The 20,499-nt window shown below is 38.7% G+C and overlaps 1 protein-coding gene across 8 annotated transcripts in view; it reads left to right on the forward strand.

The window, feature by feature from the left end:
- Window positions 1–223: 223 nt before the first annotated feature.
- LOC309649474 (uncharacterized protein) overlaps window positions 224–20,499 on the forward strand; it is a 130,198-nt gene continuing 109,922 nt past the window's right edge. For all 8 annotated transcript variants that reach the window (XR_014257121.1, XR_014257122.1, XR_014257123.1 and 5 more), the window contains exon 1: window positions 224–2,068. Coding sequence is in view for 3 of the 8 variants with exons in the window: in XM_082439528.1 (XP_082295654.1) it covers window positions 1,935–2,068 (134 nt within the window). In the remaining 5 variants the exon portion in view is untranslated. The remainder of the gene's footprint in view (window positions 2,069–20,499) is intronic.

The following is a 20,499-nucleotide window of genomic DNA, read 5'->3' on the forward strand; positions in this document are numbered from 1 at the left end:
CCTGTGAAAGTTGTCTCGAGCCCTGGACAATGGTGGACCCAATTGTGAGGAATGGAGAGAATATAGTCCAGTGTGGTCCCTGGCCTGTACATAGGAGACAAAGGCAAACACACACCTACATGCATATACACACATTCACATGCATAAAGGCACATGCACGCACACACACACACACACACACACAATATCTAAGGAATGATTAACTTTACATCCTTGATGCTCAAAGTGTGGTCCATGGCCCAGCAGCATCGGCATCAATTGTCTGCTTGTTACAAATTCGGACTCTCAGACCTCATCACAGACATACAGATCAGGATCTGTGCTTTAGCAAGAGCACATTAAAGTCTGAGAAGCAGTACTCCACATGGCGGGGGACCAGGGAAGGCTTCTCAGAGGTGTAATAATTTCATGAGTTGGGCGTTACTTTCTTTGTCTTGTAAGTAAGGGCGATGAAGTTTGAAAGATTCTGTATTAGTAGCCCAAAATGGCATAGCTATTAAGTGACAAAGGCTGGTCTCGAACTCAGGTGTAAGGACTCAAAATTAAACTTGGTAAGCCAAGACTACCACTTACTCACAGCTACTATGTGCTAAGCCCTGAGCTGAGCACTTGATTATATCTATTAACTACCTGGATTCGCACAGCAACCAGATAAGATATATTTTCGCCAGTCCACAGAGAAAGAAACAATAGTCTCAGGGAGGTCAATATTTTTTCCCAATGTCACACAGCTGGCAGGAAGCAGAGCTGGGATTCAAATCCACAACTGTCTCACCCCTGACCCTAGGCTTTTTTTTTGATTCTGCTCTCTATTGCCCAGTGGTTGGCCACTATACCTTTCTGCTTCATTTTCTAAAGATGTAAAATCTGTTCTAGTCTCAACTGCCATCCTGTCCCCCTTTTGGTCACAGTCAGCCTATAGGAGCCAGGCCTGTACCAGCAAGGCAACATCACTGAAGCCACATGTTGAGGGCAGGTAGCAGACAGATCTGGGCACGTGTGGTCAATAGCACTGGAAATAAGGACTCCTGATCAGCCCAGCATTTGGAACCCAACGGTGGGGTCAGAACTAGAAATTTGTGTTCTTTATGCCTGAGACACACGGATAATGCCTTCCCATGGCCATAGGCTGGATCCCCTGGAGCTGCCAGCCTGGGAAAAGTTCAAGGAAATCAGGTTCCCAGGATGTCTCCAGGTTTCCTGATAGCAAAATGTCTGGAGGACAGTCTGCTCCACTGTTTCTCTAATTATAACAAGATGCTTTTCAAGTCCCCGCCCCCTCCCTGCTCAGTGTTTCCCCCTCCCCCCCAAACCGTGTGCAAACTCCAGGTAGCATTTCCCGTCCTTACAAGCTCTTGCCTCAGATGCAGGCAGCCGAGAGTCCCTGCCCTTCTTCGCTGATCTGCAAAGAGCTGACAAAAAGAACGACAAAAAGAATGCAGGTGACTTCTCAAGACTTTGTTATCTGAGTTCCAAACTCCCCTAGCCTGTGTGTGAGTGCATCTGCCTGCAGGAAGGAGCGCCCCAAAATGCAAACCACGTGTGCCTAGATGCAGAAAGCTTGTTGTATTATGCCATCAAATAAAGACTAGCAAAGCCCCCAAGTCAAATCAAATTTCACAGGTGACTCTGAAAATATCCATGGATCATAACATCTCCCTCAGGGACACAACCATTCAGAAGTCTCTGAGTCTCAATTCTGATTTTCTGAACTGACTGAGTCATTCCTCTCCTGGGTTCAGCTTGCCCTCAGGCAGGCTGGAGGCCCCGGGCTCTGCACAGGTGCCGCCGCTGAGTGGAGCAGGTTCCTAATGAGGCAGGTGTCAGCCCAGGGAGAAGACATCATCAATGATTGTTTGTGAAGGAGGAGAAGCTGGCGCGCAGAGTGAGCTGGGAAGGGAGATGGCTGTCGGCCTGCGGGGCTGGTGGTGGGGATGGAAGATCCTTGCGCCCCAGCGCCGCTGATAGGGATTCAGCAAGCAGGGGCACGCCGCTTCTGTCCCTGTGTTGGAGAGCAACAACTCAGGACAACAAGCCATCCCGCTTCGAGGTTCGGGATCACCTACAGGTACAGAAACGGGTAAGGAAAGCGGGGCCTGTTTGGCTGCACTCACTGTAAGAGTACAACGAGGCCGGCTTGATGATTGCGGGAAAGTTACCCCGGGGATGGAAACACGGCTTTCAGCTCTACAAATGCTTCTGAGATTAGAGGAGCCTCTTGGTGGCTGTGACTTTAAGTGGAGATTGTTCCCTTGAGACAAATCAGCCTCAAATTTTCGAGAGCTCAGGGGCATAAGGAAGGAAATGGTTCCAGCAGGGAGGCTTTTATCAAAGAGCCTGGGGTAGAGTCAGAAGTGGAGAAAGGCACTGAATAGTCAGTGGGGTGGGCTGCTGGAAGCCCTACGGCGGAGAGAGGGCTCAGGTTTCTCTGGGGCCAAGCCAAAGGTCACCCCTTCCCAAGGTGAGGGCTTCTCAGGGGACTTCAGGCAGAAAAGGACAAGCGTGGAACTTCAAATGGAGACTCCTGGCCTGGAGAACCAGGATTGTCCCAGCTTCTCCCTTAACCAGTCTTATCCCAGAAGGATAAACATTGTTTTGGTTTTTAGTTTTTCTAACTGAATTATTTACATACAAGAGATTTTTGAAAAGGTGCAGCTGACTGAGTTTTGCAAATGTATTACTCCTGTAGCCACCATCCCAATTAAAATATAGAATATTTCCATCACCCCAAAGTGGTACCCCCTGCCCCTTTCAGCCAATACTCACCCCACCTCCCTTGCAGGGGCAAACACTATTTTGATTTCTGTCATCACAAGGTGAGTTTTTACTTGCCCTAGAGCTTCATATAAATGGAATCATACAATATTATTTTATGTCTGGCTTCTTTCACCCAAAAGAATGTTTTCAAGATTTGTCTCTGCTGTTGTGTGCAGTAAAAATTGGTTCCATTTTATTGCTGAATAGTATTCCATTATAAGAATATATCACAGTTTATCCATTTACCTGTAGATGGACATTGCGGTTGATAACAGCTTTGGCTATTACAAGTAAAGCTATGAACATTCTTGTACAGTTGTTTGTGGAAATATGCATTCATTTCACTTGGATAAATAAGACTGAGATTTCTGAGTCATAGGGTAGCTGGATTTTTATTTTTATAAGCATCTACCAAATTATTTCTCAACAAAGTTGAACCATTTTACATTCCCATCAGGTTCCAGGATATTCTGCATCCTTACTGACCCTTGGTATTGTCAGTCTTTCTAATTTTAGCCATTCTGATGTCTGTCAGAATGATATCTGTCAGAGTGATATCATGGTGGTTTTGATTTGCACTTCCCTAATGACTAATTGTGTGGTACATCTTCTCATATGCTTATTGGCTAGGTGCATATCTTATTTTGCAAGTCATTTTTCCATTTTCTTATTGGGTTATTGTTTTATTATTGAACTGCATGAATTCTTTGTATATTCTGGATAAAATTTCTTTGCAAATATATTTCCCAGTCTGATTTTTTTTTCAAGAGCAGATTTTAATTTTTCTAAAGTTTAATATTTTTTTCTTTTTGTGATTAGTACTGAATCCTATCTAAGAAATTTTCATCTACTTTAAGGCATGAAGATATTCTTTTATGTTTCTTCTAGATGTTATCTAGTTTTAGCTTTATGCTTAGGTATACATCTCATATTAACTTCTGTGAAAGGTATGAGGTTGAAATTCCCCGGTTTTTTCCATACAAGCATCTAGTTGATCCAACACTGTTTCTTTTTTTGTTTTTTTGTAAGTGTTGTTAGAAACATCTTCCAATACTATTTCTTGAAGACTTTCCTTTCCCCATTGAGTTGCCTTGACATCTATAAATATGAGTTTATTTATAGACTCTCCATTTTCCAATCGATTGATTTGTCTATCCTTACAATACAACCACACAATCTTCATTATTGAAATTTTTTGTTAAGTCTTAAAAAGTCCTCTATCTTCTTTATCAAGATATTTTGGCTATTGTAGAGCCTTTGCATTTACATAAATATTGTAGACTCCCCTTATCAATTAGTACAAATAGGCTTGCTGGAATTTTAATTAGAAAGACATTAATTTTTTTTTAACATCTTTATTGGAGTATAATTGTTTTACAATGGTGTGTTAGTTTCTGCTGTATAACAAAGTGAATCAGCTATACATATACATATATCCCCATATCTCCTCCCTCTTGCATCTCCCTCCCACCCTCCCTATCCCACCCCTCTAGGTAGACAAAAAGCACCGAGCTGATCTCCCTGTGCTATGTATCTGCTTCCCACTAGCTATCTATTCTACATTTGGTAGTGTATATATGTCCATGCCACTCTCTCACTTGGTCCCAGCTTACCCTTCCCCCTCCCCATGTCCTCAGGTCCATTCTCTACATCCACGTCTTTATTCCTGTCCTGCCCCTAGGTTCTTCAGAAACTTTTTTTTTTTTAGATGCCATATATATGTGTTAGCATACAGTATTTGTTTCTCTCTTTCTCACTTACTTCACTCTGTATGACAGACTCTAGGTCCATCCACCTCACTACAAATAACTCAATTTCATTTCTTTTTCTGGCTGAGTAATATTCCATTGTATATATGTGCCACATCTTCTTTATCCATTGATCTGTTGATGGACACGTAGGTTGCTTCCATGTGTGGCTATTGTAAATAGAGCTGCAATGAACATTGTGGTACATGACTCTTTTTGAATTATGGCTTTCTCAGGGTATATGCCCAGTAGTGGGATTGCTGTGTCGTATGGTAGTTCTATTTTTAGTTTTTTAAGGAACCTCCATACTGTTCTTCATAGTGGCTGTATCAATTTACATTCCCACCAACAGTGCAAGAGGGTTCCCTTTTCTCCACACCCTCTCCAACATTTATTGTTTGTAGATTTTTTGATGATGGCCATTCTGACTGGTGTGAGGTGATACCTCATTGTAGTTTTGATTTGCATTTCTCTAATGATTAGTGATGTTGAGCATTCTTTCATGTGTTTCTTGGCATTATGTATATCTTCTTTGGAGAAATGTCTGTTTAGGTCTTCTGCCCAATTTTGGATTTGGTTGGGTTTTTTGTTTTTGATATTGAGCTGCATGAGCTGCTTGTATATTTTGGAGGTTAATCCTTTGTCAGTTGCTTCATTTGCAAATATTTTCCCCCATTCTGAGGGTTGTCCTTTTGTCTTGTTTATGGTTTTCTTTGCTGTGCAAAGGCTTTTAAGTTTCATTAGGTCCCATTTGTTTATTTTTGTTTTTATTTCCATTTCTCTAGGAGGTGGGTCAAAAAGGATCTTGTTGTGATTTTTGCCATAGAGTGCTCTGCCTATGTTTTCCTCTAAGAGTTTTATAGTGTCTGGCCTTACATTTAGGTCTTTAATCCATTTTGAGTTTATTTTTGTGTATGGTGTTAGGGAGTCTTCTAATTTCATTCTTTCACATGTAGCTGTCCAGTTTTCCCAGCACCACTTATTGAAGAGGCTGAGAAAGACATTAATGTTTATAGAACAATTTTGGGGAAAAAAGACATCTTAACAATATTGAATCTTCCAATCCATGAACATGGTGAATCTTTTATTTAGGTCCTTTTAATTTTTTCTCAACTGTGTTTTGTAGTTTTCAGCATAAAGTCCTGGCTTACATTATTTTAAAAAGTGTATCCTCAAATATTTTCTTCATGTTTGTTAATGTTGTAGATGGTATTACTTTATTTTTCATTTTCTAATCAGTATATTAGTTATCAATTGCTGTATAGTAAACCACTCAACAAGGCTTAAAATAACAGTAATCATTTATTAGCCCTCATAGTCTCTATTGGTCAGAAATTTGGAGTCAGGTAGATGGGAAGTTTCAACTCAGGGTCTCTCCTAAGTTTACAGTAAAAAGTAAAATAGGACTGCGGTGATCTTAAGGCTTGACCAGAACTAGATGATCCCATCACAAATAAGCTCACTCATATGGTTGGTGATTTGATGCTGATCACTTTCCATATGTGAGACTCCCCATGGGGTTGCTTGACTATCTTCACATCAGGGTAGCTGGCTTCCTGTACAGTAAGTGATCCAAAAGACCAAGGCAAAAGGTGCAATGCCTTTGGTGACCTAGCCTCAGAAATCTCACATTGTTACTTTTGCCTTTATTCTATTGGTCACTTAAGGCAGCCCTGATTCAATGTCTGTGGAGACTAGACAGGGAATAAAATAGTGGGAGGCAAGAGTCACTGAGGACCATTTTAGAGAATAGATACCAATCCAGTCTATAGAAATAAAACGATTTCTATATGTTGATTTGTAGTCTGTGACCTTGCTAAGTTGACATTAATTTTAGTAAGTTTTTTAGATGCCTTAGGATTTTCTACGTAAACAATTATGTCATCTGTGAATAAAGATATTCTTTCTTTTTAATGCATGCCTTCTATTTTCCTTGCTTTAGTGCACTGGCTAAAATATGGAGCACAATGTTGAACAGAAGTGTTATGAATAGAAATCCCTGTCTTGTCCCCAGTCTTAGGTAGAACACATCCAGTATTTCACCTAAAGTACAGTGTGGGCTATAGGTTTATCATGGATGTCCTTTATTAGCTTGAAAAAGTTTCTTTCTATTCCTAGATTGCTGAGAGGTCTTTTTCCACCCTCATGGGAATTGAATTTTGTTCAATGCTTTTTCTGCATCTATTAAGGCAATCATATAGTTTTTCTTCTTTATTTTGCTAATGTGGTAAATTATATTGATTTAGCATGCCCAGATCAGTCAATCTTGCATACCTGGAATAAATCCCAATGATGCATTACCCCTTTTCTATATTTCTGGATTAATTTTTCTAGCATACTTTTAAGGATTTTTGCATTTATAATCATGAGGGATATTGGACTATAATTTTATTTACTAATAATATGTTTGTCAAGTTTTGGTATCAGAGTAGTGTTGACCTTATGAAACAAGTCAGATGTGTTCCCTAATCCTCTGTTTTCCTAAAGAGTCTGTGTGAGATTAGTGATATTTCTTCCTAAAATATTTTGTAGAATTTATGAGTGACTGTATGGGTCTGGAATTTTTGTCAGTACATTCTTTTCCTAATTTGATTTCTTTAAGAGATATATTACTATTCAAAATTTTTCTTGCATTTGCTTTGGTATGTTGTCACTACCAAGAAATTTGCCATTTTGTTTCAGTTGACAAATAAATTGACACAAAGTTGTTAGTTTTGTAATATTTATGGGATCTGTTGTTATTTCTCCTCTATCATTCTATTAGCATGAAATTGTCAATTCTGTAATATTTGTAGGGCATCTAATCATGCAGAAAAGAGTTAACACAGCAGGTCTGACTGCTATTATTTGAAAGAAATGCTTTCAAGATTGGCCCTTGGGTGGCATCTAGAAACTTAGATTTGGGGAGGGTCCTCACTGTCCTTATCTGATAAGAGGAACACACTGTACCTAAACTGTACGAACAATATGATGTGTGCTAAATATGTGCTTTCCTTCTGGTATTTTGTTATATGCTGCATACATGACCAGCGCCCCCCCCCCACCAATCCATGGACACTGGGTCTCTAATAAGCTCATTAGACATTTCACATACATTGTCATAAGTCATTTTGGGGAACCTAAGCATGTCTTATGTGACTTCACTGAGAGCAGACTCTTGAAAGCTTGCACCTTGTTTCCTCTAAACTTCACTCCACGAACCTTTTCCCTTTGTTGATTCTGTTTTGTATCCTTTTGCTGTTAAAAAAAAAAAAAAAATTTTTAGCCATGAGTATGTCTATATGCTGAGTCTTTGAGTCCTTCTAGCAAACCTGGGTAGCCTGGGGACCACCAATACAGCAGTTACTTCTCCTCTATAATACCAATATTACTCATTTATCTTTTCTCCTTTCGTCCTTAGTTGGTCTGGGAATCCTTTTAGAGAACAAACTTTGGCCTTGTGGACTTGATGGCTCAACGTTGGTCACGGTTGGTCTGTTTTCTATGTCATGGTTTCTAACCTCATCTTCATTATTTCCTGATTTTTACTTTGCGAATAATTTGTACTTTTATTTGCTTCATACGGTGGAAGCTTAGATCACTGATTTTTAAGCCTATCTCCTTTTCTCATATAAGCACTTAAAACTTACACATTCATTTCTAAGTATTTCTTTAGTTCCTGCCCACAAATTTTGATATGTTGTGCTTTCATTACAGTTTATTTCAAAATATTTTTAACCCCACCTTGTGATTTCTACTAATTTCCAAATATTTTAGAATTTTCCAGATATCTTACTGTTATTGATTTCAAATGATATTCTACTCTTGGCAAAGAATATACTCTGTACGATTCCAATCAGTGGATGATTATTGAGACTTCTTTTAAGAGCCAGCATATGGTCTATCTTTATGAATGCACCATATGCACTATCTTTTTGCTTTCAACTCACCCATGTGTTTATACTTAAAGTATATCTCCTAAAAACAACATGTACTTGGTTCTTCCTTTATGTCCGGTATGACAATCTCTTCCTTTATTTTTTTAAAATAAATTTATTTATTTATTTATTTTTGGCTGCATTGGGTCTTCGTTGCTGCACCTGGGCTTTCTCTAGTTGCGGCGAGGGGGGGCTACTCTTCATTGCAGTGTGAGGGCTTCTCATTGTGGTGGCTTCTCTTGTTGCGGAGCATGGGCTCTAGGTGCACGGGCTTCAGTAGTAGTGGCACATGGGCTCTAGAGTGCAGGCTCAGTAGTTGTGGTACACAGGCTTAGTTGCTCCACAGCATGTGGGATCTTCCCGGACCAGGGTTCGAACCCGTGTCCCCTGCATTGGCAGGCGGATTCTTAACCACTGTGCCACCAGGGAAGCCCTCTTCCTTTAAATTGGAATGTGTAGTTTATTTGCATTTGATGTAAATATCAATATAGTTTGGATTAGTTATGTCAGCATGCTATTTATTGTTTATTTGTACTCTCAGTTTTTGTTCTTTTGTTCCTCCTTTGCTATCTTCTTTTGGGTTAATCAAGCTTTTGAAATTTTTTTAACCTGTCTCCTTTATTGGCATTTTCATTCTTATTTAGTTTTTTAAATTGTTATTCTGATAACAATATGCATCCTTAGCTTATCTAAACCTAATTTGAATTAACTTTATATCATTTCACATATAATGTAAGAGTCTAAAATAGTATGTTCCCACCCTGTCTTAGTGCTGTCATCACATATTTTACCACTACTTTGTTATCAGCCTCAACTTTGTTATTAATTTTGCTCTAAACAGTTCATTACATAGTAGAAAATTTGAGAAAAGAAAATATAGCTTTTCATATTTACTATTTGTAGTGCTCTTCCTTTCTTCCTTGAGATTTATGGTTCATTTGGTATTATTCACATTCAACCTGAATAACTTCCTATAGCATTTCTTGTAGTGTGAGTCGATATATTTTCTCAGCTTTCATTTACCTGAAAAAATGTCTTTATCTTTTCCTTCATTTTTAAAAAGATATTTTCACACTTGGTAGAGCAATCTATGTAATAGTCTCTCACTACACATCACCCCCTGACACTTTAAGATGTCATTCCTTTATCTTCTGGTCTCCATGCTTTTTCTGTCTGTCTTTTAAAATAATAAATCTGCTGTCATTCTTCTCTGGGTTCTCCTGTGTACATCTCCCCACCTTCCATTCCCCCAAGCTTGTAAGGTTTTTCGCTTACCATGTTTGACAGCAGTTTAACTGTAATGGGTTCAGGCGTGATTTCCTTTGTATTTGTTCTGCCTGAGGTTTTCTGGCTTTATTGGATCTGTGGGTTGATGATTTTGCTCAAACTTTGAAAAAGTTTGGACAACATTTCTTCCAATATACACTTTTTTTCCCCTAATTCTCACTTTCCTGTCTTCTTGGACACAGTTACAGGTTGTTTTTTTTGTTTGTTTTTTGGGTTTTTTTTCCAATTTTTCATTTTCTTTCCTCTGTTCTTAGTCTGGATAATTACTATTAATGTATCTTTAAATTTATAAATACTTTCTTTTGTTGGATCCAATCTTCTGTTGATCCCATCCAATGATTCTTCTTTTAAATTTTAGCTATTGTATTTGTCTACTTAAGATCTCTATTTGATATCTTTCTTTTTTAAGTTTTTATATCTCTTCTGAAATTATCCATTTCTTTATTATCATTATCTCTAACATTTTCTTTTTTTTTTTAACATTTTCATATTGGTTTTTTGTTAATGAAGTGCAAATGCTTCCCCCCACCCCAGTTTTATTGAGATATAATTAACAAGGTAACCTTGTGTCAGTTTAAGGTATATAATATCTTGATTTGATACATTTACTAATTGTGAAATGATTACCACCATAGTATTAGCTACCCACCTCTATCGGTCACATAGTTACTGTTTCTTTTTTATACTGAGAAAATTTAAGATCTACTTTCTTGGCAAAATTCAAGTATATGATACAGTATTATTAGCTATACTCACCATGCTCTACATTAGATCCCCAAACTTGTTAATCTTAGAACTTGAAGTTTGTATCCTTTGAGCAGTATCTGCCCATTATACCCAACCCACAATATCTGAGAACCACCACTCTACTCTGTTTCTCTGAGTTTGTCTTTTTTAGATACCACATATAAGTGATATCATTCAGTATTTTTGTCTTTCTCTCTCTGACTTATCCACCTAGCAGAATGCTCTCAAGGTCACCCAAGTGGTTGCAAACTCCAAGATTTATTTCTTTCTCGTGGCTGAATAATATTCCTCTCTGTATATGTTTAAATAATCACATAATTTTTTATCCATCCATCAGTTGTGGACACAGGTTGTTTCCATGTCTTGGCTATTGTGAGTAATGCTGCAGTGAAAATGGAAGTGCAGATATCTCTACAAGATGCTGATTTAATTTCTTTGGGCATATACTCAGAAATGGGATAGCTGGATTATATGGTAGTAATGTTAATTTTTTTTTTTTTTTTTTTTTGAGGAACTTCCATTCTGTTTTCCACACTGGCTGTAGCAATTGCATTCCTACCAACAGTGCACAAGAGTTCCCTTTTCCCCACACCCTCACAAACTGTTACCTCTTATATGTTTCTTTGTTTATTTATTTATTTATTGCTGTGTTGGGTCTTTGTTGCTGAGCATGGGCTTTCTCTAGTTGCAGTGAGCAGGGGCTACTCTTCGTTGCGGTGCACGGGCTTCTCATTTTGGTGGCTTCTCTTGTTGCAGAGCATGGGCTCTAGGTGCACGGGTTTCAGTAGTTGTGGCTCGCGGGCTCTAGAGCGCAGGCTCAGTAGTTGTGGCGCACGGGCTTAGTTGCTCCATGGCTTGTGGGATCTTCCCGGACCAGGGCTCAAACCCATGTCCCCTGCATTGGCAGGCGGATTCTTTTTTTTTTTTTGGCTGTGTTGGGTCTTTGTTGCTGTGCACGGGCTTTCTCTAGTTGTGGCGAGCGGGGACTGCTCTTCATTCCGGTGTGCAGGCTTCTCACTGAGGTGGCTTCTCTTGTGGAGCACGGGCTCTAGGCCCACGGGCTTCAGTAGTTGTGGCTCGCGGGCTCTAGAGCGCAGGCTCAGTAGTTGTGGCACACGGGCTTAGTTGCTCTGTGGCATGTGGGATCTTCCCGGACCAGGGCTCGAACCCGTGTCCCCTGCATTAACCACTGCACCACCAGGGAAGTCTCCCTCTTGTCTTTTTGATGATAGCCATTCTAACTGGTGTGAGGTGATATCTCATTGTGGTTTTGATTTGCATTTCCCTGATGGTTTATGATGTTGAGCACCATTTCATGTTCCTGTGGGCCATATGTATGACTTCTTTTGAAGACTGTCTATTAAATTCCTCCCATTTTTTAATTATCTATTAGTGTTTTTTTGCTATTGAGTTGTACTGAGATATTTATATATTTTTGATATTAACCCCTTATCAGATATATGATTTGCAAATATTTTCTCTCATTCCTTAGGTTCCCTTTACATTTTGTTGTTTTTCTTTTGCTGTGCAGAAGCTTTTTAGTTTGATGTAGTCCCACTTATTTATTTTTGCTTTTGTTGCTTGTGCTTTTGTTATTACCTCCAGAAAATCACTGCTGAGACCAATGTCAAGGAGCTTTTTTCCTATTTTATTTATAATTGTTTTATGGATTCAGATCTTTAATTTAAGTCTTTAATTCATTTCAATTTCAGTTTTGTCAGTGTGTAAGATAGAGATCCGGTTTCATTATTCTGAATGTTACACACTTTTCCAGTCACCATTTATTGAAGATATTATCCTTTCCTCATTAAGTATTCTTGGCTCTCTTGTCAAATATTAGTTGCCCATATATGTGGGAGTTTATTTCTAGGCTCTAAATTCTGTTTCATGGGTCTACTTTTCTATTTTTATGTCAGTACCATACTCTTTTGAATACCATATCTTTATAGTATAGCTTGAAATAAGGAAATGTGATGCTTCTAGCTTTGTTCTTTCTCAAGATTGCTTTGCCTATTTGAGGTCCTTTGTTGCTCCATAAGAATTTCAGCATGGATTTTTTTCTGTTTCTGTGACAAATGCCATTGGAATTTTTGATAGGAATTACACGGAATCTATAAATGGCTTTGGGTAATATGGACATTTTTAACAATATCCTTCCAATCCATGAACATGTGGTGTCTTTCCATTTGTTTGTCTTCAATTTCTTTTATCAAAGTCTTGTAGTTTTTAGTGAACAGATCTTTCACCTCCTTGGTTAAGTTTATTTCAGAGTATTTTATTGCTTTTAATGCTATTGTGAACAAGATTGTTTTTGTTCTTTTTCATATGTTTTGCTGTTAGCATACAAAACTGAAAGTTTTCTGTATGTTGATTTTGTATCCTGCATTCTTACTGAATTCATTGATTAGTTATGTTTTTTGGTCAAAAATATATGTGTATATATGTATGTATATATAATCGTATCATCTGCAAACAAAGACAATTCTACCTCTTCCTTTCCTATTCTGATGCCTTTTATTTCTTTTTCTTGTCTAATTGCTCTGGCTAGGATTTCCAGTACTATGTTGAATAGGAATGGTGAAAGTGGGCACCCTTGTCTTGTTCCTGCTCTTGGAAAAAATTTTTCAAACTTTCACCATTGAGAATGATGTTGGCTTTGGGTGGTCATATATGGCCTTTATTGTGTTGAGGTATGTTCCTTCTATACCCAATATGTTGAGCATTTTTATCATGAAAGGATGTTGTACCTTGTCAAATGCTTTTTCTGCATCTATCGAGATGATCATGATTTTTGTCTTTCATTCTATTAATGTGCTATATCACATTTACTGATTTGCATAAATTGAACCATCCTTGCATCCTAGAGATAAATCCCACTTGATCATAGTGAATGATGCTTTTTGATGTGCTGTTGAATTCAGTTTGCTAATATTTTGTTGACACTTTTTTGCATCAATATTCATCAGGAATACTTGTCTGTAGTTTTCTTTTCTTGTATCCTTATCTGGCTTTGGTATCAGGGTGAGACTAGCCTCATAAAATGAGTTTAGGAGTGTTCTCTCCTCTTCAATTTTTGTAGGGGTTAGTGAAGGATGACATTAATTTTTCTTTAAATGTTTTATAGAATTCACCAGTGAATCAATCTGATCCTGGGCTTTTCTGTTTGGGGAGGTTTTTGATTGCTGATACTATCTTCTTCCTTAATACTTGCCTGTTCAGACTTCCTATTACTTCATGATTCATTCTTGGTAGGTTGTATTTTTCTAAGAATGTATCTATTCTAGGTTGTCCAGTTTATTGGCATATAATTGTTCATAGTAGTCTCTCATGATCTTTTGTATTTCTGTAGTAACAGTTGTAATGTCTCCTTTCTCCTTTCTCCTTTTATTTTTCCAGTCCTCTCTCTTTTTTTCCTAAGTTAGTTTAGCTAAAAGTTTGTCAATTTTGTTTATCTTTTTCAGAAACCATCAATCACACAGCTGCAAAAGCCTGGGCTGGCTGTGAGCATAGCTCCTGGGCTCTGGTGGAGAGGGAGGACCCAAGTGGCTGATGTTTTACATTTGCACTGCCACAAAGACCTTGGATGGCTACCAGTGTGGGTGCAAGCCCTAGCAGGGTGTGGGGGTATGAAGGGAGCAGTGAAGGACTGAGGCATAATTGATGTTAGTGAACATAAATACCTGTAGGGCAGCTGGCAAGGTCTGCACAGCCAGCCCATGACTTGATCTATGGTGGGAGCTGCCAAATTTGTCTGCAGGAAAGGTCTCCCTGAACCACAATCACTCCCACTGTGTGTTTGCTAATAATAGCCTCTGCTCTTCTTTCTTTTTCCCTATCCAGCTCTCTTTGCTTATCTAGGCAGGATAAAACTCAGCTAGACCTTCACGCTGTGCTGGGAAAGGCTAAAGAAGCTAGTCACTCACCCCTCTCTTCCTTTTCTGGTGAGGGGAACTTTTACTAGCTGGGAAGTTCTTTCTTGGAGCTGAACAATGCCAGCTTGGGTCATGGGATGAGGCAGGCAAAATGAAGCTGGCTTCTTTTCCTTTTTGTGCATTTATCCTCAGATATTTTGTCCCATGGTGTTCCTAAGATGTCCTAAGTGGAATCTAAAGGTCTCCTGGAGCTGTGTTTGTTTGTGGGTAGCTGTCTTGTCATTGAATTTTATGGGAGGGCAGGGAAGCTGGGATCTCTTACATTGCCATTTCCCTGAATGCCTTGGTTATTTTAAAGTGATTGCCTGCTAATTCCAGCTTCTGAACATTTCAGACCTACTTTTATTGACTGTTTTCTCCATGACTAAGAGTTACATTGTCCTGTTTTTTCACACATCTAGTAATTTTTTAAATTGTGTGTTTGGCATCATTATTATGTTGTACAGACTCTGAACTGTGTTAGCTCATTTGGAGCAATGTTGCTTTTCTGTTCTAGCAGTTGAGTAGTTATTCACAGATCACCTTGATCCTGCAGCAGCTTAGTTTTAGACTTTGTCAGGGTGGTGCTATGTTGGCTTTGCCCTTAGTCCTAAAGTCTCTTAGTTCTCAGAGTCTTTACTTCTAAGTTACAGCCTCTCTTCAACTTCTATGCAAAGCAAAAGATATTTACCAAGCCCCTCTCATGTAGAGGGATTCTAACTCCATGCTCTTATACCTCTTTGGTGGGCAGTAGATTAAATCTCTGCTTAGCTCTCTTATCCTTCAGCTGTTAATATTGCCTCTGGGCTCCACAGAACCTCATTCCAGCATTCATAGTTAAGTATTTAGGCTAAGATTAGAGAGGAATTCATATGTGGGTTTTTGGAGCTTCTCTTCTGTGATTTTGTTCTCAGAATTTTCCTCCTCAATGTCCCAGGATCTCTGGAAAGAAATCCTAGGGTCTCTTTTTTTTCAAGGGTCAAATCTTTAGTGGCTTATGTCTACTTTGGGGCACTCTTTGATTCCTGTAATTTTTTTTCCTTTTCTTATGTTGTATCCTTTTTTTTTTTTTTTTCTGGAATGATTAGTTCAATGCAAGCTTCACTGATATCTACATTGGAATGTCTTGAGTAGTCTTTATTCATTTATTTGACAAGTGTTTGTTGAACCCCCCCATGTGCCTTGTACTGGGTTAGACATTGGAGATAAAATGGTAAAATTTAAAACATAAAGGGAGTGAAAGAATAAAAAAAGGTTATAATTTCCATCTTTGTGAAACCTACAGTCTACTAAAAGAGACACAAGGAAATAACCAAGTAAATGTAAAATGAGAGCATGTGGTTATGAGAGCCTATAATAGAGCAATTTGAACTGATCAAGGAGAATCCAGGAATATGTCCCTGGGGAAGTAATAATGGAGCTGCCATCTAAATCTGCTGCTGGCACCTGGGAAGTAGTCATGTGGTTACAGAAGCTGAGTCCCCTTTACTTGCTGAGACCATGGCCACCACCTTGAAATCAGTTGAGCAGTAAACCATGCACTGCTGTGTCAGACCCAGCAAAGGAATCCAGTGATATGTTGGATACCATGGTGCAAGGCTGTATCCTGGATATAAGCTGTTTGGGAAAGCATCTTCTATGATAGAGCCCTGGACCAGGAGAGCTGTGATTGGAGTTGGGAGGGAGAAAGGGGGTACCACCAAACACATCACTCCATGCAGGGACATGTGTGAAAGTAAATGGCCACTTCTAGCACTTTTAAATAATTGTGAATAGATTTAAATGATATAGATGGGATAGAATCTGAGAACTGCTTTTTCTGCTGAATTATAAAAAGAAACAGGAGAAGAAGAAAAAAAATTTCCTTTATAGATTAAAAATTCTGTTGGCAACAGCAGAACTGTGAGACATGCAGGATTTTGTTTCCGCAGTGGAACCCTGTGAGTCCACCAGCAGGGGTTCATGTTGAGATCACCTGGGGAGTGGGAGACAGGAGGCCACGGGGTGAGGCTTGGGGAGCAGGAAGTGAGCACTCCCCCCGCAAACCTTGGAAAGGTGAGGGCACTTGTTCACTCCTTCAGTCTTGTCATGGCAACTGCTTAATGCTCTTCTATGAAGATTTATTCTGAGTCCTGTCAGCCTTATGGTAACGTTTTCTCAACTTACTTTATAATTATTGCATAATTATACATGGGTGACACAGATACTTAGTCCCTCTTTTTCTTTCTGTGCAGTGGTAGATATTCTGCTTGAAATTCCTGGTCTGATTAGCCAACCCTGGAAGTAACTTGCCTTTTGTAAATCTTCCTAGTCTAGTGGGAACATGAAAAATATCTCTAAGAAGGCATTCATTCTTTTAGTATCAATTATATTTTAGTTAACAGAGGTTCTTATTCCATGAAGAATATTTAAGAAAACAGAATAGTAGGGGAAAAAACATAAAATATGCATAACCTATTACCTAAAGCTCACTGCTGCTAACATCCCAGGTTAAGTGCTTAGTACCTGTTAACAGAAGCATCTGGACAGGAATCAGCACTGACTGTGGGTCCCAGCATGGCTGGGTAGATAAGGCAAGAAAAGATGAGGTGGAGAGGTTTGTTGTGGTCAAATCACATATAGCCTTTTAAGGCACATGAAAGATTTTAGAACTTGTTCGTAAATGAAAAGCCATTGAAGATTTTTACACAAGGAATATTCTATAATCATATTCACATCTTAAAAATTGCTCTGACTGCACTGTAGAGAATGCATCTGAATGCGGTAAGGGTGCGTGGGGAGAGGCTGTCAGGAGGCTGTTGATGTCATCCTGATGATAGTCAACAATGGCTGGGAGGAAGATGGTAGTTACGGACAAGGAGAGAAGTTCACAGGCTCAGGAGATATTTAGGAAGAGCAACTGAATGTGCGTGGTGATTGATTGGACGTGGGATTTGTTCCAGGCTTTTCTTTCTTACGTATAGGTTTCTCCTTATCCTAATAGTATTATCTTCTGTACACAAATACTATACCCTGATTATTTTTACTTAACATTATTATTGTATGCTGTTACTGAATGCCGTGTGAAAATTCACTGAGCTTATGCGCCATCACTTAATCCCCTGCTCCCCATTGTGGATGCTGAGGTGGTTCTCTGGGTTTTGCTAATGCATGTAATTCTGTGATTGATATCTTGGGCATAAAGGACTTTCTTTATATCTGATGATTTATTAAGAATAAATTCCCACCAAAGGATTCATCGGGCTAAGATATGTGATCATATTACGATTCGTATGGCCATAATTACATCATTTCTTTGGGGAAACCCTCTCATGTCAGGTTGATTACATTGAAGATCCTTTCATCATGGAATGGATAGTGGTTTGTCTTCCTCACAGTAGATACAATTTCTGGATATAGATTTGTCTTTCTTGCCCACAATGTACTGTCAGAACCACCATCCATGGACTAACAGAACATTTTATTTGCTGTCATGGAAGAGTACACAGCATCGCTTATGAACACAGAACTCATTTTATAGCAAAAGAGCTTACACTCATGGAATTCAGTGGTCTTATGTGTCCCATTCTCTCCAAAGCATCCAGTATTCTAGAATGGTGGAATGGTGTACTGAAGAGTCAGTTATAGTTGCCTAATAGGAAACAACACCCTGAAAGCTTGGGGTTATATCTTAAAGTATGTGGTATATGCTTTCAATAAGCAACTGATATACAATTATTTCTCCCACAGCCAGAATATGTGTCTGAGAATCAAAAGTGGGAACAACTCCTCTCATTATTATACCCATTCACAGAATATTTGCTCCCTGTCCCCTTTGAGCTCTTCTGATTTGAAAGTTTTAGTCCCCAGTGGAGAAATCTTTATGCGAGGGGACACAGCGTTCCACTGAATCAGCAGTCTCGATGGCCATCTGCCCATTTCAGGCTTGTTCCACCACTAAACCAACAGAGGGAAAAGTTACTGTACTGTCCTAACTACATGTTAGTTCCTGATCGTCAAGAGGAAATGTGAGTTGCTGCTACATAATGGGTCAGAAAGCACTATGTCTAGAACCTAGAGGATTCTCTTGGGCAAGTTTTAGTATCCCCGTGTGCAATACTAGAAGCTAATAGAAAACTGCAGCAACCAAAAAAGGGGAAACAACTAAGGATTTAGACCACACAGGAATGAAGGTTGGGTTATCAACCTGCTAAAGGATGATGATTCGTGTAGATAACCGATAGCGGGAAAGTTGTCAACAGCAACCATGGCCTTATGACCAACTACAGAAATAAAGATGAGCGTGCATACACACACACACACACACACACACACACAGCTTTTTAAAAAATTTTATTGAAGTATAGTTGATTTACAATGTTATGTTAATTTCTACTGTATAGCAAAGTGATTCAGTTATACATGTATATACATTCTTTTTCATATTCTTTTCCATTATGGTTTATCACAGGATATTGAATACAGTTCCCTGTGCTATACAGTAGGACTCTGTTCTTTATCCATTTCATATATAATAGTTTGCATCTGCTAATCCCAAACTCCCAATCCATCACTACCCCCCGACCCTCCCCGGGCAACCACAAGTCTATTCTCTGTGTCCATGATTCTGTTTCTGTTTTGTGGATAGGTTTATTTGTGTCATATTTTAGATTCCACATATAAGTGATATCATATGGTATTTGTCTTTCTCTTTCTGACTTCACTTAGTATGATAATCTCTATATCCACTCAAATGGCATTATTTCATTTTCTATGAATGAGTAATATTCCACTGTATATATGGACCACATCTTCTTTATCCATTCATCTGTCAGTGGACATTTAGGTTGTTTCCATGTCTTGGCTATTGTAAATAGTGCTGCTATGAACATAGGGGTACATGTATCTTTTTGAATTATAGTTTTGTCCGGATATATACCCAGGAATGGGATTGCAGGATCATATGGCAACTATATTTTTAGTTTTTTAGGAACCTCCATACTGTTCTCCATAGTGGCTGCACCAATTTACATTCCCACCAACAGTGTAGGAGGGTTACCTTTTCTCCAAACCCTCTCCAGCATTTGTTATTTGTAGATTTTTTAACGATGGCCATTCTGACTGGACATACTCCCTTTTATTCTTTTTCATTTATCCTCCTCCTTTCTGCTTATTTTATATAAGACAAATTGGCAGTGGTCGAGAGCATAAGTGGTATCCAGTACAGTTGTTATGTTTTTTAAAAAATGTTCTTAAATGGTTTCATCATGTATACCAGGGCAAAATGAACGAAATGGAAAATTTTAGGTGGTATGTGGGCAGAACCTAAGGAGATACACTGCATCCTTGAAGGACTGACATAGACAGAAGGAGATGCTTGTCCTTAATGACCTATGGATTTCAGATTAACATAAGAAAGAAGTTTTTAATAGCACTACGTGGGAAGGAAATGGCCCCATTGTCAATGTAATAAGTTCCCTGTCACTGGGAGCCTAAATGATACTTGACGGTGCATTAAATGCAAGATTGTGAAACCAAATAGGGTATTATTGTTGTTGTTTTACATTTAAGAAAAATGATTGTGGGAGAGTTGATGCACCTTGCCTGTCATCACACAGCTAACAGTCCATCTAATACCATTTTGCTGGTAACCCAACAGGATCATGAAGAAAGTTATGTTATTAGATTTTTTTCTCCTTCTCTCTGAGAGTTTTGGCTCTTCTTGGGAGCCAAAGAGATCTTTCTGGATATCAGGCAGCTTATGTGGGCCTTACTTTAATATGTATTCAAAATGCACTGTTAACTGAATAGTTAAACCAATTATTTACCCCCTAATCTCTAAAAATTTATAGCAAACTGGCATATCATTAACACAACCCAAAGTCAATAACTACTGTCGGTATATTTGTGATGCTCCCCTTAACTTACCACTCTCAGCCCACACAGCATCTCACACTCGCTCACTCACACTCCAGTTATTTTTCATAAGTATGTGTGTTTGATCTTTAGAAGTGTCTCATTGTGCCTACTGATATAATTTTTAAAGTGGGAGCTGGCTACATTGTTTAGATACTTAGGTGTTTTTGTACAAACCAATGTTTTTTTCTTCCACTTTTATTGAGATATAACTGACGTACAGCACTGTGTAAGTTC

Source organism: Balaenoptera physalus (genome assembly GCF_965194825.1).
Source record: "Balaenoptera physalus genome assembly, chromosome: 19".
In the NCBI taxonomy this organism is placed as follows: Eukaryota; Metazoa; Chordata; class Mammalia; order Artiodactyla; family Balaenopteridae; genus Balaenoptera; species Balaenoptera physalus.